Consider the following 22,414-nt stretch of genomic DNA (forward strand, 5'->3'; position numbering starts at 1 on the left):
CATATAAATATCTGTGTTTGCCCTTGATAATTATGTTATCACAGCTGTTTACAAGGACTTGGGTGTGATCCTTTACCCTGTGCCAGTTCTGCTTCTCCTGACTAGGGCTGCAACAACTAATCGATAAAATCGATAATAATCGATAATGAAATTCGTTGGCAACGAATTTCATTATCGATTAGTTGAATCGATTATTATCGATTATAAAATGAGGGTTTTTTCAGAGCAAACGCTCTGAAAAATCCCCCTCATTATATAATCCGTTTAGTCTGACTCACCGTCTCACAGCAGCAGCTCCTACTTACTCCCCCTCCCTGTAATCACTGTGACAACTGGCCCCGCCCCTTCCTTCTCCAGGCCAGAACCACATGGCTGTGACACTCATCTAACTGTAAGTATATGTGTATATATATATATATATAATGTGTATGTGTGTGTGTATATATATATATATAATGTGTATGTGTGTGTGTATATATATATATATATATATATATGTATATATGTATGTAATATATATATATATATATATTTGGGCTACTGAAAGTTAGGGGAGGTGGGGGTTAATTTAGGGGCAGTAATGGTTAGTGGGGTGTTTAGGGTTAATTTAGGGGCAGTTATGGTTAATTGGGTGTTTAGGGTTAATTTAGGGGCAGTTATGTTAATAGGGTGTTTAGGGTTAATATAGGAGCAGCTGTGGTTAATGGGGTGTTTGGGGTTAATTTGAGGCAGTTGTGGTTAATGGTGTGTTTAGGGTTAATTTAGGGGATGCTGTGGTTGATGGGGTCTTTAGGGTTAATTTAGGGGATGCTGTGGTTAAGGGGGTGTTAAGGGTTAATTTAGGGGCAGTTATGGTTAATGGGGAGTTTAGGGTTAATTTAGGGGAATCTAAATCCTGGGGGCAGTGAAGTGACATATCTGGGGGTATAAGGCATATACAGTATATAAGGTATATGTGGGGAGAGCAGTGTGGCATGTCTGGGGAGGACGGAGTGGTGTATCAGGGTGTATAAGGCATATCTGGGGGTAGAGAAGTGGCATGTCTGGGAGGCAGGGTGGCATGTCTGGGGAGGATGGAGTGGGGTATCAGGGGATATAAGGCGTATCAGGCACAGTGGCAGATGTGGGAGGCAGCGTGGCATATGTGGGAGGCAGCGTGGCATGGCATATGTGGGGAGGGCAGGGTGGCATGTCTGGGGAGGATGGAGTGGTGTTTCAGGGGGTATAAGGCATATCAGGCACAGTGGCATGTGGGGGGTAGAGTGGAGTGGCAGATGTGGGAGGCAGCGTGGAGTGGCAGATGTGGGAGGCAGCGTGGTGTGGTATATGTGGGAGGCAGCGTGGAGTGCTGTGGTAGGCAGCGTGGCATATGTGGGGGGGCAGCATGGCATGTCTGGGAGGCAGCGTAGCAAGCCTGGGCTCAAATGTGCATATATTGGGGGGCTGGTTGGGAAATAAAGACAAGAAATGTATTATCAAAGTTTTTTTATTCTGCTGTTTGTATTTAACATCATTTGTTTAGTAAATTATTTTAAATAAATGAAAAATTTACATTCATTTTTTTTATCCGATTAATCGATTAATCGAAAAAATAATCGGCCAACTAATCGATTATTAAAATAATCGTTAGTTGCAGCCCTACTCCTGACACACTTTCGCTTCTGTTGAACACTAGCCCTACTTTGTATGCAGCAAGCCCCAGTTCCAGGAGGCCAGTCACTGCACCTAATTAGGGTTCCCATATCTGCAACCTAATCATCCACAGTAGAGAGAACTATGTCTTTATACTGCGCAAAGTTAATCATGAGAGGCCCTCATTCTGCCAGGAAGCACCTAGTGTGCCTTGAACTTACCTCCGTTGTTTCCTCTTCTTCCTGCTGACCCCTATTTAAGCACTGGTTATCACCATCCTAATTGTTGTTCTGTATGTACACCATGCCAGGATCCAAGCTCCAGACACATAATGAATTGACTTACCAAACAATTCCCTGAGCCCCAGAGCCTATGGGCTTGAGATTCTGGTAGCGCTTGAGTACTGTGAAGGTTGAGTCTCCTACTTCCACGCTGTAGAACTGGTTGTCAACTTTGCTTTTACTCATGTTGTAATGTTTGGCAATATATGACACATCCACTTGATTACCAAATCCCTGAAAAAGTAAAAAAAAATGCAAAAAGTAAGTATTAGTAATATGACCACTAATATACTGCACTGACATAGATAACAATCTATTAAGGCATGGACTCCACTTGATCTCTGGATATATGCTGTGGTATCTGGGACCAAGTAAGCAGCAGATCATTTATGTCCTGTAAGTTGTGAGGTGCAACCATTTGTTCCGGTCTCCTTGTGCTGCTTCAAAATTGTTTACAAAGGGGCTTTCCAACCTGGACAGGGCCGGTCAAGGTCTGAAGGGCCCTTTCTAAACAAGTTCGATCCGCATGGAGAGACAGGAAACCAACAGGGTCACGTTATGTTACGTCAAGTGATCCTGCAATTAAAACAAGAGTGCTTGCACGCTGTAACTGTACAAGCAGCTGGACAGAAAGCAGACGTATTTAGGGGGTATATATGTTTGTATGTATGCAGGCATGAAGTCTATGTATAAGTGTATGTGAGCATGGATGTGATGGTGTGTGTGTAATTGTGAGCATAGATGTGTATGGGTAATTGTTTGTATGTGAGTATAGATGTGTACATGGTGCGAGATGGACTGTGTGTTAAAATGAGTGGTGTGACAGGGAGTGTGTGTTAGAATGAGTGTGTACGTGTGTATTAGTAAGTATAAGTAAGTTTTTGTGTTAGCATGTGTAAATTTGTGTAAGTGCGTTTACATATGTGTGCCAGAGTGTATGTTGGAGGGGGCAAGGAGCAAAGATAGCACAGACAAACTGTTTGGGGACAAAGATGGCACAGATAAGTTGTTTAGGGGCACTGACAAGCTGGAGCAAAGATGTCACAGGCTGTTTGGCGGCAAAGATGGCACAGGCTGTTTGGGGGCAAAGGAGGCACTCACAAGCTGTTTTGGGGCAAAGGTGGCACTCTGGGACATCTGCATTGGGAATTTGGGGGGCTTGGGACAGTTTTCGCACAGGGTCCCTGTGGTTTCTAATTACACCTCTGTCCACAATCCTTACAAAGGGTTCCTAGACCAATCAACAACATTAAATAACTCAATGATATTGGAAATATGACCAGTCATGTAGATCCTAAGAAATGACTAGACCTTTCCCCATGGTATACACATAATATGGGTTTCAATACATGTATTTTTTATTTTTAATCTTAAAACAGAATTGTATGTATTACCGCAATATATATATAACTGTAAAGCATAGGATTTGGGAAAGGGACAGGTCCAATTTAAAGACACAAGAGGAAGGTTAAAGAGTGATAACAAAAAGAGGGAAGTAATGAGACGAGTGATTTGAGTAGAAAGGTTATCAAGGGTAGCTAAACGGGAGTATGTATATTAGCGAACTAGCTGTAAATGTACAGTAAATGTATTGCATATTAGTACCAGTTGCACTTTAACCTATTTATAAAATGTTTGTAAACACCACCCCTTAAAGTAAAGTACCAACATTACCTTTCCAGCTTTTAGCATACATTTATTAAAACTACTTATAGCTTAGGCTTTTCTTTCACGATCATAATAATTACACCGGAGATACTTGGTTTGAAAATAAAGGATCGTTTTTGCTTTAAGGAAGCTGTGACATGTGACAAAGCTCATGTGGTATATTCCTCCAAAATGGTGCATGTAAATCAAGTGGGGGCATAAAATCAAACAAATCACTTTAGAAGTACCAAAAGGTTCATTTAAATAAGTCATGCCAAGCATTGACATTTTAATTGCAGTTAGAGTTATTGAGTAGTAATAGATGTACTGTCTTAGACTAGACTAACATTGTGACCACCTGCCTAATATTGTGTGGGTTCCCCTTTTGCCTTCAAAGCAAAACAGCCTTGACCCATCGAGGCATGGACTCCACTAAATTTCTGAAGGTGTGCTGTGGTATATGGCACCAAGAAGTTAGAAGCAGATCCTTTAAGTCCTGCAAGTTGCGAGGTGGGGCCTCCATGTATTCATCCTGGTGCCATGTGTTCTCGAGGTAAGCGACGCACCCGGCCATCCACGCGATGTAAAAGACATTGTAATTCATCAGACCAGGCCACCTTCTTTCATTGCTCTGTGGTCCAGTTCTTATGCTCAAAAACCCATTTTAGGTGCTTTCGGCATTGGACAGGGGCCAGCATGGACATCCTGAATGGTCTGTGGCTAGCAGCCCCATACACAACATACTGGGTGTTCTAACACCTTTCTATCAGAAGCAGCATTAACCACACAGGCCAGCCTTCGCCCCCCCGCCCACACGTGCATCAGTGAGCCTTGGCCACCCATGACCTTGTAGCCGGTTCACCGCTTTTCCTTCCTTGGACCACTGTTAATAGGTACTGACCACTGCAGACTGCTGCCGTTCTGGAGTTACTCTAACCCACAATTTGGCTCTTGTCAAAGTCGCTCTGATACATTTTCCTGCTTCTGACTTCAACTTTGAGGACAAAATGTTTACTTGCTGCCTTATATATTCCACCCACGGACAGGTGCCATGTTTGGTAGAGGGGGATAATGGTCTGGAGCTGTTTTTCATGGTTTGTGCTACATCCCTTAGTTCTAGTGAGGGGTAATGTAAATGCTACAACACACAAAGATATTAAGCTTTAAACTTTGTAGCACCAGTTTGGGGAAGGCCCTTTCCTGTTCCAGTATGACTGTACCCCTGTGCTTAAAGCATGGTCTATAAAGACATAGATTTTGGTGTGGAGAAACTCAAGTGTTAACCCTGTTGAACACCTCTGTGATGAATTTTAATTTCTGATTGCAAGTCAAGCCTTCTCCTTCAACATCATTGCCTTGCCTCACAAATGCTCTTTTGACAGAATGGACACAGGTTTCCACAAACACACTCCAAAATAAAGCCTTCCCAAAATAATGGAGGCTGTAATATCCACAAAGGGCGGCGGGGAACTCCATATTAATGCCCATGGTTCATGAATGGGATGTCCAACAAGTTGAAATATGTAGAATGGACAGTTGTCCACAAATGTTTATTAGTGCGAGTAGATAGCACATAGGCCTAGGTCTACTTATCTGACATGTATCTCTGCAATAAGAGATTTTCCAATTCCCATGTTATATTTCAATCAATACCATGGCAACTAGATTCACTACATCTATTCTCTACTGGCCATGTACTTTGCTTATTTCTTTTCTAAAAAAAAAAAGCATATGCCATATCCAATATAAACTAAATAAGAAAAGTCCAATCTTAAGTCCCTATGGACACCTTTCCCAATTTTATTTACATTCAATGCTGCCATACCTGTCCACCAGAAGTAAATTACTGCACTCAAGCGAACTATCTGAAAACAACATCACTGAAAGCCTTCTGAGTTTGATTTATTTGAATCCATTTATTACCTGAAAGTGAAGCAGCCAAGAACACTAGGCTACTGATCACACTGATATATGCCACCGAGGGATTTATGTGAGTGCTCTTTGTCTGAAAAGTGACATTAAAAAGTAAAAAAAAATTCCCGCAAATAAAGTAATATTACTGCAGCAGATGTTTCTCAGTAATAAACAAGTCTATGCTTTGTCTGTAAATATTGGGATATAGATATATTAGATATAATAAGGGTTTATTGTAATTCAACTAGTATTTGCAATTACTTCAAAACTTTTATGTTTATAAAATGATAATACCAATAATACATGTTTAATTAAATGACAGAAAAGCATGAATAGCGTACTATGTGCAGCAGAGCACCTAGTGGCAGTGCCCCATGGCTTGGCACCATAGGCAGCCACACGGATAAACAATATGGTTGGGTCAGCATGGTAAATTGTGTTACAGTAACTGGTTCATTTTTAAGGTCCCATCAACCATAAAGAATGTCCACTATAATTGGTGTGGTTCTTTGTACTGTTTCATACCTCACATGTTTAACAATTTTCATGGGACAATCTACATCTTTGGGTACTGCCCTGCTGTGGAGCTATCTGCCCCTCATTTCCGGGTAATGAGAGATCCTCTAATCTCCCCTGACCACGTCAAGAAGTTGTAAAATTGCTGCAACACAGACCTCCATTGCAGATCCTATATGGCGTCCTTTTGATGCTTCGAATTTGAGCACCGTGAGGTGGCTCTTCAGGTATGAGGGGTTGGGTGGTCCTGCCCACGAACATGCCCCTGTCAGGTCAACCCACAACTCTAGGGTTGCCATTTGAACATCTGAAGTGTTGGGCAGTACGCTGTTATAATAATTATTTTTGTATCCACAAACAAGTGTATTATAATGTTCAACATAAATCAACACTGAGACATTATTTTTAAAATTTAGAAATATCTAAAAGGGTTTGTAAGCGAACTTGCTTCTAGTTATGCTGTCAAGACACATTATCATACAAGCTATGCCTTGGCCTAACTTCAAATTCATCAGCAAATATCAAATATTTAAGTCATGATATTCAGTGAACAAAACCAGGTCATGCTAAATCATTCGGAATCTCTAAAGAGATTTGCAGTCATAAAACATAATGGTTTGAAAGTGTTTCTGGAAATGCCTTCTAAATGCAACAACACTTGCGTTTAGTGCAACTGCTACTGTTTGTCACTTTGCAATTATCTACTTATATAGGACATGCCCACAGTAAAGGGTGGCTTAATCCCTAGGTTGGAAGCCTTAAGTCAAGCCTTGGCAGGTTTTCCCACAAGCTGTTGACATGTAGTATATTTATGTGGGGTAGTGCCTTAGGCCTTAACCAGAGTAGTGTGAATTCAGCAATACCTACCCTGTGCTGTGAGCTGGGACATGAGGCCACAACTTGGCACATACCTCTGTAGTGTAAATGGGATGGTTACAGAGATTCCCCGAACTAGCCATTTGAGCTGGTAGAGCAGAACTGATACTGTCTGGGGGGTCTGCCTCAGGTGCCACTCATCAGGGAGGTGCCACATTGGAAATCCTGGTCCTTAAGAGGTTCAATCAGGACCTTAAAGTTTCATCTCCATAGTCAAGTCCAAACTAAAATTGTTTTTTCTTGGTTCAATAGTAAATGTATAAACTTTATATCTCTGGTGTTATAAGCTACATTAAGTGCTGTTCAATTTGTACGTCAATTTCTAATAGCCAACATCCTTTTTATTCATATCTACCTGGGTAGTTGTCTATACTAATTTTATACTATAATTTTATGGTAGTATAAAATGAGAATTTGCTAAATGCAAAAAAAGCAGACCTAGTGCATGTACACAATCACAGACACACACAGTTTGTTGCCATTATCATAAAAATGGACACAAACCAGTTATTCTTCTGTCACTAGTCCAAATTGGAGAAGAATGATCTTTAGAGATTTGGTTGACCAGATTGGAGAAGAAAGTGTATTATCGATATTTTAGAGGTAAATATCTGTAGATTGTTACAACAGTATATACATTGATTAAAAAAGTGAGAGAAATGTGAAAAATAAGAACCATTTCTTATTTGACTTGCTAAAGAAAGTTTGGAATAGATGACCCAGAACATTTATGTTTGTTAATTATGATTCCCCTTTTTCACGTTTGATGCAATTTTTGTATAGTCCAACATATAGTTTGAATAATACAATAAAAAAGAAAATTAGATTTTTTTAAAATACTTGTTTTCACTATTTTGCGAGTTACAGGTGAGGGTATGCAAGTTCAAAGTGGGCTCTCATGTCCTTGCAACCCTCCTCTCCCACTACAATAAATCATTAAATAAATGTAAAAAAAAGAAAAAAAAGAAAAATGAAGGTCCCTAAGGATGCTCTTTTAACCAACAAGCCGGAAATTACCCCCCTTCGTCTCCACCATGTGTGCAGAAGAGTACTGGGCATATTAAGAACCCGGAAAAGGAGTTTGTTGTCATATACTCACCCTTTTCCTACTTTTAGTACACTTGCAACTTAGTAAATACACCTACCATTGTTCATATCCTATTTGTCCTTGGATCCATAAAAACATGATGACAATGTGCAGGTTGAATTTATGAAATAATCAGTACCTCACATTTACTCAAAAAAGTAGCTTACAGCAGTCATTTTATACAGGCCTGTAATACAGAGCTCGACAAATCCCAGGTTGCCATGGCGACTGAGAATTTTGTCCTGGCGCCTAGGTCAGGGGCGTCCGATGTGCGGCCTGCCGGACTTCAATGTGCGGACTGCTCACGGTGCAACACGGTGTGTGCAAGCCAGCCGCCTAATAAAATTAAAGCGGCCGGCATGCACACACGGCCGTCTTACCACCTCACCTCGCGGCCGCACTACGTGAACGTTGGTCTGCCAACTGTATATGTAACTGTATATGTAAGTGTGTACATGTATCAGTGTCAGTATATGTGACTCTTAATATTTGTAAACGTGTGTGAAGCTACCTGTGAAGCTGGAGTTATGGGTGTGTATTATTGTTTTCCTAAATTTGTACCTGCATTTTACACATAGGTGAGTATTACTGTGGTTTTTCTAATTGGTGATTCAACATTACATTATACATGTTTCTACTGGCCATTTTTTAGACCACTGGCAGAATAGTTTTTTTATTTTTTTTTCCCATCCCTTATTTTGGAAAAAAAAAATGTACATCTTCAATGAGTAGATTATTTATACTGTGAAATGTGTGGCATAAATGTCACTGACTGCCTTTTAGAAATTAATTAAACACACTGTTTTTCACACGCAGCGATCCTGGCGAATAACCACAATGTTATGCTTTCTTTTTCCAACAAACGGAAGAGTGTTTAGAACCTAATAGAGAAAGAAAGCTGTAGAGACGCGATGAACTTTATAAAATGCCAAGTCCCAGGGGTGCTTGTTAAATGAATTATAGAGACATTTCTGCATAAGGCCATTGCGTGAAAAATATAGCATTTATTATACCACATGAAAGACTAGATAGTTTTAAATATTACACAGCAATAGATAATTGATATCAGTGTTAACCCTAGAGTGTCACGTGTTTCCATGGTGTTTTGTGAAGTATTCTGTATAGTGGTGTGATTAATTAGGATTGTATTAATAAAACACAGGAAAATAGGGTACTTCCATTTTTCTTATGGTAAAGGTGATTAGAGCGGATCTGTCGCTTTTCCCAAATTCAATAAAATTCACTAAAATAACAATGCAATGTTTAGATAATAAAATAAGCAATATATACACATTAAAACTCTTATGTGTATACAGTGAACGGTATCTTAACTCCTCATTTCTCAGGTTCTGTATGATTAGTCATTACATAATGTTATGTCTGCTTTATAAAGTAGCTAATTTTTATTAACTGGTTCAGGCAGCCTTTTTAAGTAGGGCTCTGTGAAGGTTCGATTTTTCAAATCAAATCTTTACTTGCCATTGATCAGTCTATTTACTGCGACTGACCGATAGAGCTCACAGTGACCTCAACTGATGGAGGACTGTACCACAATACTAGTTACATCATTAGTTGTAATACCACACAACCATTGGACTTTTTTGCCCATAATTTATGAACAGATGAACCAGGGCGGGCAGACTAAGAGAGACTAATGTCAATGTTTGTACAGATCTCCTTGATTTCCCACTAGGGAACCAGGAACAGTGCCTCCAGAGACAATTTCCCCAGCAGATGGGCAACTGCTTTACATGGAAATGTGGAGATGCGGAGTACGACTCAGGCCTACAGCTCCTTGTTACCGCTCTCATCCTTAGTATACTTCCTCATGTTGGTTGACCTATATAACAATGGTTGACATAATAATGTGCAATTAAGAAATTGTGACTTCATCACTGTTAGTCAATGTTTGCATGATGATACAGACAATGTGAAGGAGAAGGCTTTGTGTCACAAATTGCACCAGTTTATTTTCTTTTTACTAAACATTCTACACAGGGCCACTGTATTCATGAGGCATAATACAGGAAAAGTTGGTCCTTACTTCACCAGTCTTGAAGACTGGTGAAGATATACTCTGTATATTCGTCTCTGACACAATATGTAACATGGGTTGCTTAAAAAGACAAAAAATAATATGTATTAGAAGCCCATTTCATGTATATATACTGTGAGTACAGGCACCTCAAGTTTTTTTTTATTATCAGAGTCTGAATTATTCCTCGCCAGTTAGGAAGGGCCGTAGCAATCTTAGAAAGATGAGTAATGTGTGTGAAGCAGCATTCAGGAAGGGGAAATAATTACTAATTACATGCAAAGTGTATCCTACTAACTGAGACAGAATTCAGCTTTGTACCATACTTTTAAAACAAACATCTCAACACAATTATCGTAAGTGTAAGTAAACCATATATAGTTCCAGTAAACAAATTAAAGGGTAAAAAGCTGAAAATCAGTATGGAGCTTAAGTAAGGTTACTATACACACGTTACATGGGCACACATGTGATGTCACTGGGTGCTCCCCCACAAAATTCTCTACCTCCCATTTGCTGGCGTGCTCACTGCCTAATTCAAGCACTTTTCATTGTAAACAGCTGGCAGTCCACATAAACAGGACATTTACCGTGACTGCCAACAGACAGAACACGAGCCAAGACGTTGAGACTATCCTGACAAATTAGTGATTTTTAAAAGCTATGCACTTGTTCCTACTATTTCCTCCACAGAAACCATCCCTCCCTATTCGGAGATCATGTTGTTCATTTCTTTCCTCCAGATGGATGTGATGTCATATCTGGCATCTTAATTCGGCACAGGCAAAACAACAGGAGGGAACAAGGTTAGCATGGTCTCCATGTTTGATTATATTGAATCACCAGAAACTGCAGCTGGTTCCCCTCCCACATGCTCCTCCTCGCAACATTTCCTATTTCTCGGGCATGCCACAGCAATTTTGAGCATGCATTAAACCATATTTCGTTGGTAAACTGCATGATACAGAACCATTGAACTTTAGGACAACATTGCTCATGAAGAGTTGAAGAGTCTTTAAAGGGACCCTCCAGCCACATGATAAGTTAACTGCCACTTTTAAATTAACAATTTTTGTTGCATACATGTACATGAAGGGATTCACAAGGAAACTGAAGGAGATGCAGAATGCTATTACTGTCAATAATGCATAATCAATTATTTACAAAGTACTTTTTATGGATTCTTCATTGGTGGTAATGTACGGGGCATTAGACTCACATTTTAAAATTAACTAGCTTAATTTGCTGACGTATGCTACACTTATGCTATGTTTTACCATATGCTATTTCTTTTGTTACCGCTATTGGAATATAGCAAGCACTTCCAGTATATCATAACGGCATATGGTAGCTGCAATCATTTTGCACGCAATCCAGCCTTTTTTTTCTTCTTTTTCTTTTATTGAAAGGATTATCCTAACAAAACTACAGTATATATTATGTATATACTTATTCTTATATTCTTGGCATAACATAAAAATCATATATAGTACAGATGATGCAGTTTTTTACAAATAAGGTAGTATTAGTGTTGCATTAAAATATGTAGCACTGAAAAAAAAGTAAGCATATGTATTTCTTTCATTATGCCAGAGGTTTTTGTTTTCAGTGATGCTGTTTGATTTATTATTATAATTATGCTAATTATGAAATTTATGTTACTACATTAAGAATATATCGCGCGGAAAAATATTGCCCTGATTTATAAATCAATTCTTCATTGTTAACAATAAAGGTTTTGCTGCCATTATGCCTAAAATAAAGCCGTGACATTTTCAATGCCTATCAGGAGTGGTGAGCACCTTAAACTTTATGTTGTGGGTTCGATTTCATTTTAAGGTTATGTCAACAGAGTAGATACTGCAAAGAAAAAAAACATGCTAGCATTGTGCCGTTCATTAGTGTGATTCACTGCCTGTCAACGGAATTTCTAAAATTCAATATCCCATTAATCAATTTAATATTTGAGTTGCAGCCTTGAAATTATGCAGACCTAAAAATCTATTTTCTGAAAAATCACATGACTTGCTTGCTATCTGTAATCCTGTAACAAAAAGCATCTGCAGAATATGTGAACGCATTAGAAGGATATAAAGATGGATTCATTTTTAACCCCATGCAATTGCTAAGGTGACCTTCTTATCAGAAGCCAATCTCAAGTCTTAATGTGTGTAGTATTTTTCAGTATGGCTGCCATATTCGTTAAACAAAGTCTAGAGCCACATAAACTTATATGTGAAGGCATAGATTTTGAGTAAAATGCACAATTACATTTTATCTAATCCACTTCATTAGATTCCCCCAGTATTTACTTGCACTTTTTTATTACTACTTTGGAACAATTATTTAAGTTTGTGGGTAAATGAAAATCTAAACATTTTAGGTGATGGATTTTACGTCTTATGCAGAAGCTGTCATGATCTGAATTTTCGTAACCAATCTCGTTTTCCATGAGACCGTTTATTAGAGCTATTGCTGTTTCAGTTAGATATGGTAGACAGAATAGCAGGAAATTTAAAAACTCTTAAAATAATGTGTTAATAGAAGATTGCTACCAGCATCTATTACGCTAGGTGGACTGTATCAATAATTAGTGCTATTATCATCAATTTGGTAATACCTTTCACAGCTTTATTCTATAAAAAGCTACTAGTAGTATCAAAATACCTCCCAACATTAGAAACTGACAAAGAGGAACATTTGTTTTAAGGCATGTATGCTTTTAGAGTGTTATGCGATTTTTGGACCTATTGACAACTATTGTTCTGATTGAATAAGGTACTTTAAAATACACAGTTTAATTTAAATGAACACATTTTCTATTCTTCATATGCCAATTGTTGTGATGTTTATGGCTGTAGAAGACTGTTATACACTCCATACCATACCTGGGAACTCAGTTTGACCTAAAGTTTCCAGGTGAAGCGCTCTTTCCCCAGATCTCCTGGATCCTTCCCTCTTTCTCCAGACGAGAAGTGGTGTTTGGCCCAACTTTACTGGCATAACTACAGGGGTCGCAGCTGTGACAGGTCCCTTGTTCGGGTCTCCTCCTTCTGACCTTGACCTCACTGCTTCAGGTCAGAAGGGCTCTTTCTAAACTAGTTTGAACTGGCACTTGGAGACACATGTGTATCAGGGTCACGTAACCCTGCAGTGAAACCGAGGCTGCTCGCACTGTGCTATCAGCCGGATAAAAACCTGTAGGAGGGGTGAGAGGTAAGCGGGGTGGGAATGTATGTTTGTCTGTATGTATGTATGTATGTAAGGTTGGCAGCATGGATGTGTAATTGTGTGTGTGAGCATGGATGTGTAACAGTGGTTGTGTGTGAGCAAGGAAGTTTAATTGTGTGTGTGAGCGCGGATCTTTAGTTGTATGTTCGTGTGAGCATGGATGTCTAATTGTGTGTGTGAGCATGGATGTCTGTGTGCGTGAGCATGGATGTGAAATTGTGTGTGTGGGACCATGAGTAATTACAAAATGTGTAATTGAGTGTGTGAATGTATGTGTTAGGGCGTATGACTAAGTGTGTGTACTTTGTGTAAGCGTGTCTGCATTTACATGCCAGAGTGTATGTTGGAAGAAGGGGCAAGGGGCAAAGAAGGCATAGACAAGTTGTTTGGGGCAATGATGGCACATACAGCTGTTGGGGAGGGGGCTCCCCCATATCTTTATCATACTAGCAGTAATGATGAAACAAGTCATATATTACTAGGTAAATTAGTTGGACGTCTATAAAGATGCCTCTCTGCCCCAATCATTGCCTCTGGATTGCTAGCAGCTTTGCATTGAAAAGGTTGGAACGAGGCTAAAGTTGTGTCACAATATCATTTCTTCTAAAGGTTATATTTATAAAGGTTCACAGTTGTTAGATCGTTTTTATCAACTCTAAAAAAAAATTGTTCTTCTTACACATTCTTTATGTGCGAATTACTGAATTATTTACTTATTTATTTTTACTTGAAATCAGTTTTAGAGAGTTGATAAAAGGTTAATCTTGAACAAGTTGTGGAATAAGTTGGCCCAAGTCAGCAATATCTTTATTAATCAGAAAAGTCTATTTCTTAGCACAAATTATTCTACAGCAATTTGATTTATAGGATTAGTGAAATTTTTAGTGCATCATTTTTAAGATGATTTATCTTTTCTCAATCTAAAATCACTTATTCAAACTACCTATAGCTTGCTGGGAGATTAAGGTCTGTGTCTCGATATGGCACAATTAACTAATCATTTTTGTTGTGAATTTGTTTTCGTTCTCTATACCAACTTTACAAATGAGAACAAATCAACCGCATTCAGAGACTAAACAATAGGGAGACATACCTTAATGGGGAAGAATATTTATTTGGAGTATTGGTGACGGATGCTCCCACAGTGGTCGGCATGGTGTCTGCCACCCTGCTAGCTCCAGAGGTGGACTGGACTGCCCGCTGCTGAAGGAGCACGGCTGGATGGGAAGATCATGGATCTCTGTTTAACTGGCCCAAAATAAAGGGATTGTGCGGTCTGTTCATAGAAACCCCTGCTACCTTGTGAAGCGTGCCAGCTATTGTTGATGAGCGCTGAGAAATGATGTCATATCCCGGCTCACAGCACTGAAGCCAAGCGCACTGTGATGGAGCACTGAAGCAGAGATCTGTTGGTTTCCACCACAGGACTTAAGAAAGGTATAAGATGGTGAGAAAGGTTAGAGATAAATAGTGAGGTAAAGGAGACATAGTAAGAAAATGGGAGATATAAAGAGAAAGATAAAGGGGAGAGATGGGAAGCGATATTTCCAAACTAGTGCACTAATGGGCATTGGGAGACACAAGCAAATCATTTAATCTCAAATCTATATAAAAGTACTAGTGTGTGGGTGATGCTGGATTGCTTTCATTCTTACCTACTCAATATTAATGGTATACATCTGGACTTTAATAAAGTCTAATTAATGGGAGTATGGATCCTTATAATGAGCTTTCACTGCATTAACTTTGATTGAGTATAAGGAGATGATTCACCTGTGTGTAATTCATCACATCAAACATTGTGTTTGCTGGTAGGAGATGGCTTATTGCACTCAACAACATTCAAGATTCAACTGTTTTATTCCCTTTTTGTTATGCTAGTACCACCATAAGTACCAGGCAGCAGTTGCCAAAATCATGGATAATGCCCAGCGCCTTATAATCTAGTCCCTGTAATCGCCCATTGAGAAGCAGGAACCTTGGGAGCCTGATTGCTCAAGAGTGCGATCTGCCCTGGTTTTGCCGCAGAGGAACTGCCACCTCCCTGGACCTGCCACCCTAGGCCTGGGCCAGAATACGTCACTGTGTGGCAGGGCCAATTTCCTGTCCTTAAGCCATCTTCCTTTCCCGATACTCACCTTTACAAAGGCTGTCTGAACCAAACAATCAACCCCTTAAAAGGTAGACCTCTTTGTTACCTAGGTTTCTTTAGTGTATAGAATTGTAAATTATAGTATTCTGACAGATGTGTTTTAAGGAATAAGAACAACATAATCTTAAAATTATGATGTTGACAGTACATATATTAAAAGAAACGTAGCGGAATATTGTGATGATAAAATAAACATTTCAGAACAATGGAAATACAAATTCATACGGTACCTTGTTTTACCTGTAAGGAACACACACCTGACAAAAGGCAATCTTCACATCCAGGGTAGGTTCACTGCAATTGTACAAGAAATGCCGGCTCATAAATACCTAAAAAAATAATTAAAGCAAAAGATTACCAGAAGGACACATGCTTCAAAGTTACAGAATTCACCCATTTATCAAAATACAAAACATTTTTCCATTGATAATACTTAAAAAAAAAAACACTGATGACATAATTTACTAAATATGATAAATATCTAAAATACATAACTCTTTTTGATCAATGTAAAAAAAAAAAAAAAAAAAAAACAGTGGCAGTTTTTTTAGTATGTTTTTTAAGAAACTATTTAATAAGTTTCTATCTAAAATTGTCAAAATCAACACATTCCTGTTTCCAGATTATGAAATGTTTTAAAAAGATTATTTTTTTCTAAAAAATAAAAGTGCACAAAAAATTGCAAAAATTTTACATATTACCAATTTCCAAAATGTTAAATGAAATGTTTGATTTTACATATATTATTATTTATTGATTTATATAGCGCCATCACATTTTGCAGCAATGCACAACGGGCCAAATAGGACATAACAAGCGCATCGCATAACAGTTTGGACAAAACAGGAGGGCCCTGCTCAAACCAGCTTATATTCTAAAAGGAAATGGTTGTATATGAAAGTGAAAACGTAGGACCAAATAAATACTATTCTACGGCAGAGAGTTGTTGCGCTGTTAAAGGCAATTATTTTTGTTCTGGCTAAATTCCGGATTTAAAGAAAAGGCACTTTTCCCTTTCTTTCTACTGCACATAAATTAAACGATCTGCTGTGGATTTCATTTCTGTCAGAGCCTTTATAAGATTTCAGAAGCTGAGATTGCAGATAAAACAAGAAGAAATAAATTGATATTTTCTACAAGAGCTATGTAATGTTTGAAATTCATCTTATATTCTTTAGTTCATTCTTTGGTTAGTTACATTTAATGGTCAATGGTAGACCATGGGCATTTCAAGTTCCAAGAATTAGTCATTGTGTAAAAAAGGAAATCCGTGAACTGTGTTTCAAAAGGTTAATATCCATAGTTACAAGAACATAAAGAACAAAATATATGCACAATTAATCTCAATTCTGATAATCATTCTTCTACGCTGATTAAAAAGCACATTGATATTTATTCAAGTGGCGAGCCACCAAAGATGGAGAAAGAGAGTGAAGATGTCCTATATACAAGAACCAATTTAGGTTGTTATCTATGTCGTTGAGAATGAAAAGGGGACATGCATACTTCCTACAGATGCCATGTTACAGATATAATGTTGGAAATTATTGAGGGGGTAATGGTGTTCACTGATGCTACTTCAATTGCTTTCATAGGGATCTAAGAAAAGAGTAGCATCAGCCGATACATGACTTATGTATGTGAGTTGAGTTGTTTATTAAAATAGATCTGTTGTTCTTAATATATCCAAGGAAGCTGAACAGTTTCATCTATTCATATAATATTAAAAATTATTACTTCTCACAGAAACAGACACCGAAGGTTATTTAGATACATTGTAAAATATCAGATATTCCAGAAAGACATATAATTTCACCCCCCCCCCCCCCCCCGTGAAGAGTGCTCTGTAGCCTTAGTCTCAGCCCAGGTAAGAATCTGACACACATGCGCCTTTGGTACTATTACACAAATGCAACAATTTATAACTTGTGATGGCATCGCCTACATATAGCAGGACAGAAAATGACTGGAAATTCCATGTTATTAATATGTCACACATAGTTAGATGGAATATAATATATAATGTGACAAATCACCTTTAACTTAAATAAAAGAGCCTGAGTAGTAAATCTTTAACCTTTCTAAAGTTTATCATTTTATTAGAGAAGAAAACACATTCACATCCTAGGACTATGACAGATTCTCAAGTATATTTCACAAGCATGTCAGTAAAACAATGGCAAGGAGAGGCAACCTCAATCCCATCCATCATGTCACTATGCCACATAAATCACAAACTACCCGTTCACTGACGCTTTTGCACTCCTTTTGTGACATTAATCTATCTTCAATTACAATATGTATATTTCCCCACATTTTCTTATTTTCTTGTACAGTTTTTTTTTTTTTTTTATATATGTTTAGTTTCCACAGCTAGCTTTTAATGTCCCAAAATGAAACATTCTATTGCTTTGTGTACTGCTTCATTAAAACCGGTAAAGTTATTCTTGTTAATTTTGTTTTAATACAAGATACCGCTAATATGCGGAGAAATCATTTCTTATCTGAAGTTTAATATGCACGCTTTCACAGAAAATGCATATTGAAAATGTTAATCAAACAGTACACAGACAATCTTAATTGAATCAGTTGCTGGTGTCCTTGAATTTCCTCTTGGCTAGAACACAAGTCCTACCCGAGTGATGAGAATTTTTCCTACAGTGTTAGATGGGAACACAAAGCTCCCTGTAACATTTGCAAACCAATTATAGTGTCTTCCTTTGAAAAGATGCAGCGCAGTATAAATGATTTCAAAGACAATCCAGATTTCTATTAATATGTAATGAAGTATTAAAATGCTGATTATTTGGTGACCGTAAACTTCATTTAGGATTGAATGCTCATTTGGAAAATAATGCAGAAATGCTTCAGTGTCCAAGCAATAGGTTTTATCTTGCACACCAATCCTCTTGAAGCCATTTGGATATATACGGAAATATTTAATACAATTACAATTACAGTATTCTTACAAAAGCTTGTTTAAATGTCCTTTCTACAAAATGATTAGCTTTCTATCATTTTTCCATATGCACTGATGAATTTTATTTTTTTTATTATTTTTATTATTTTGTTTTTTTTTAGTTCAGCCAAACATATCTCCTGCATGGGAAATAGCAGGGGGAGGTCATCTAAGAGTCAAATGCATATGGGAGATTTCTGTATAATCAAACACACAACACCAATATTTAAAGGGACCACTCAGCTATCATCTGCATTAAATATTCGTATCACATCGCAAGGGGTTGCAACATTCAGCAACACTGAAAGGGTTAAATAGACCAATTATTGCCACTGCAAAATAAAATTTCCCATCTTTGGAATTTTAAATTAGTAGCGCTGGTTTGTTTTTCCTGACTAAGCGAGGATACGAAATTGAGTTGCATTTATATTTGAACAACTAGGCTTATCGTACGCTATTGAATGAAAATTCCCAGCGGCTGTCGATATTTGCTTCTAAAGTTTGGTATCATAGAAAACATATTATATCTGTTTTGTTACATTAGGTTTGGTGTCCAATGCTTGTCGCACAGAGTATATGGCAGGGCCAAATATCTACACTGATATCCCGGCTTAACAATCATATATAAGCACAATATCCCCGCTACCACAACAAGATTTTTGTTGTGGATTTATAAATCTGATAATCGCTAATCAAAGGCAGTGCACAAGTTCACTCGTAGTGCACTTTTGATGAAGCTAAAAAGAATTCACGGAATGGTTTGTGTTGTTTTAATGGTTGCAGCGGAATCCCTTTTAAACGTGCCTGTATGAATGGGTGGATCCATTCTTCGCCACGTTGGGGTAATAGAACCGTGTTGTCTTTGAAAGATATTTATATATACATAAAGTAGAACTGATTTTGTAAAAAAACGTTCGTGCCACACCACACCATGTCTGATCTGGATACTATTTTGACAGCCAAGATACAGATGTTCACCATTGTAGGAAGCCAGTAATCAGGTAAACCCTGCATTGTGTTTCCACATTAACTGCCTTGTGAGTTTCTCCCACATGAAGGGTTGACATGACCCCAAATTCCCTAATTTTCTTTGATGGCCCTCTTTCCTAGGAGATCAGAGTGTTTGCTGGATTTAAGTATATCACAGTGTTCTAGAGCCCTAACAAGCACTGTAATAAGTATAAAAAGAGCAGAAAACATTTTTAGAAATGAATTCCAGTAAATTAAATCTATTCTTCTTCAAAATCTCTTACTGATTACATAATCACCAATCACTTAAAAACATTTTTTTTATTACGAAATAGATAGCTTAAGAAACAGATTTACGAATACATCCCTTTTTATTATCTTTCCAACTTCCAAAGATTGTATATTGTGTCTATCGCCACAACACATTTTCTATGAGGATCATTTTTTTTTTCAAAGGTGTAACCTTTCAATTTCTGACACAGAGGATGACAGAATGAAGTTGTACGGTAAACCCGACCTGCCAAGGCTGTTAGAAAGCCGACACTGCCATGTCTTTGCGCTGTCACATTCTTTGTGTAATAAAATGTTCTGTTCACATAGGTTGTGCCTGTCACTTGAGTGGTAATGTGAATGCAGGTAACTGGAGTCTAAAACCGCACAGGAAAAGTCTTTGTGATCATTATCCTCTAAAAAGTATTAACATAGATTGCCTTTTTTATAAGTGTACTAATAATTAATTGCATAAATGATCTCCCAACTGTACCTTATTCTGTTAAATAAATATGTTTTGTGTTGTAGTGTTAGGTCAAATTGAAAGTCCATCCGGACCAGGGTGCCCCTACAGCATGCCTAAGGACAACACCCTGTTGTTAAGTATCTCAAACCCCATGGTTCTTCTGACCAGCATAATGGGGTGGGGAATACCTGTTTAATTCCACTGGTTAATGGTATAAAGTAGGCACAGAGGCCATTTAGAGGAACACTGTTGGGGGAGATATAGACATATTAACGTAGAAATGTACCTAATCTATCAGTCTTGGTTGGAAAAAGATTTTCAAATACTATAGGGTACTTACGTGGAATCTGATGGCAGACAATAATCATTCGGCCCATTTAGTCTGCCCATTTTCCATATTTGTAGGTTGTGTCACTTTATATTGTAGTAAAATTATGACACGGACATGCAGTCCCTTCTGCTAAATTTCTTCAAACATCCCCCCCTTCCATATCCACCTTTACTATCTACGTAGGATTGTGATGGTGTAAAAGTGACAATGGCAGTTTTCCTGCTCTCTGTAGTTGTATAACCCAAGGTGAAATGTAATAAGATATATAATATTTATCTTTAGAGGGATAAAAGAGCATACTAGGAAAATCAGTAATACATACTCCATATATCAACATCATCTAACATCATTGTAAATTCTAACGCGCTTTAAGGCTAACAGTAATAACTTCTTGAGGCTCTCTTAAGAGCTGATGACTGCAAAATCATCAAAGGTAAATCAATACACAAGCAATGTCCAGCTCATAACTTGGAAACAGCTGGTCAATAAGAGTAGATGATATAAATTTGTTTAACACAATATTCCCGAAATTTCTTTTTAAAATCAATGGAAATATCAATTATATTACCGTACATTTTCATTTTATTATATATATAATATTTATAATAACCAAGCCTGCATTATATTAAAAAGGGAAATCTAGATGCAAAGTCATATGATCTTCTGTATACTGCATCAACGGTATGATGGAACTTCCTGAGGTTGTCAACAAATATTCAGGATTAACCAAAATGTACGTACATTTTGCTGTTATTACAGCTGTTTTCCAAAGTGACACAATGGCTGTATTTACAAAGACCTATTCTGGGACAGATCAGCAAGCATATTTTGTTGGTTTATTCTGTATTGATTTTCTGTTTCCGAAAAAATAAGCACACCTGGGAACTCTTGATTTTTGCATGAAGGCTCTTACAGACATGACTACATGTCTCAGGGGCAATTTTTGATCAAAAGTATGATGTGAGTAGTGTTTGCCCATTACCCACATTGGCCCTGAGAAGTCCCCTTCCAGTCTACTTGAGAAGAGTAGTCCCACACTTGTCAATGGTTATCTCTGCCTCCCCACTTAGTTTTTGCCTCACTCATCTCCCTTAGAGAACAGTAGAAAAATAGTTCTCAGGACCAGCCACGGAAAATTCCCATGTATGATAACACGCCTGCTACAGTTATTAATGTATACTAGAGTTACACGCGGAAAGCTTTTTACTTTTCTTAAATGTCATAATGCCCATCAGCGTAACAGTTCCGAAGCAGAGTGAAGTGAAGAAAATGTTTTCTGCCTGGTTTCCTTTTGACAGGTTTATAACCGGGATGCCTCTTCACATCTGGGTCACTGTTATACTTGTGTGATCTGATTAATTAGAACATCATTTGTTTCGGCTATCAAGAACAAAGAACGTTTAACACAAATTTCAGCTTACAGGCATTTATTTGAAAGTAATCATTTTTTTAAATTGATTTAACATAAAAAACGAGTGTTGGTTAGCAGCTGACATTCAAAATACAATATGATGAAGCCTTGAGATATAGTAAGTAGGGCTATAAACATATTGTGAACAGTGTCGAGCAGACCATTGTTGTTTCATCCAGGGCATGGTGTTCAACACAGCCATATACTAGCAGGTTTTTCTATGCCTCCACATAGAACCTGAAACATCACAATCATTGTTGACCACAAAGTTGTTGTGCATAACAGTTTTTCTAGTACCTGTGTGGTCATGGGTCTAATGACATGAACAGAAGAAAACAGAGACAACAGAACCTGAACAGGAAGGTGCATTATATGGAGCTGGAGGAGAAAGTTACACATTTGGCAGGAGATTGTGCCACCACTGTGCAACCAGGTCAACTAAATAAAGCGGTAAAGTAGTCACCAATACAACCCTGAAATAACAATCCCTGTTCAAGGTGTCAGCATGAGCATTTAACTGGGTATTGATTATTATTATTTATTAATATGGCAATGATCCACCTTTTCTCCATTTCTGCTCTTTTGCTTTCATCCCGTTTCCTCAACAATAACTCCATCACAATACCAAGTCCACCAG

General features: G+C 37.9%; 1 protein-coding gene across 5 annotated transcripts in view; it reads right to left on the reverse strand.

Annotated features, from left to right (window-relative positions):
• MAPK10 (mitogen-activated protein kinase 10) overlaps window positions 1–22,414 on the reverse strand; it is a 90,423-nt gene that overhangs the window by 43,294 nt on the left and 24,715 nt on the right. For 4 of the 5 annotated variants that reach the window (XM_053461734.1, XM_053461732.1, XM_053461730.1 and 1 more), the window contains exons 2-3: window positions 15,629–15,700; window positions 1,978–2,147 (exon numbers count right to left, since the gene is read on the reverse strand). In XM_053461734.1, coding sequence (XP_053317709.1) covers window positions 1,978–2,147; window positions 15,629–15,700 — 242 coding nt within the window. Of the gene's footprint in view, window positions 1–1,977; window positions 2,148–15,601; window positions 15,701–22,414 lie in introns of all 5 variants that reach the window. The other variant, XM_053461733.1, reaches the window with a different exon arrangement.

Source organism: Spea bombifrons, chromosome 1, assembly GCF_027358695.1.
Source record: "Spea bombifrons isolate aSpeBom1 chromosome 1, aSpeBom1.2.pri, whole genome shotgun sequence".
NCBI lineage: Eukaryota > Metazoa > Chordata > Amphibia > Anura > Pelobatidae > Spea > Spea bombifrons.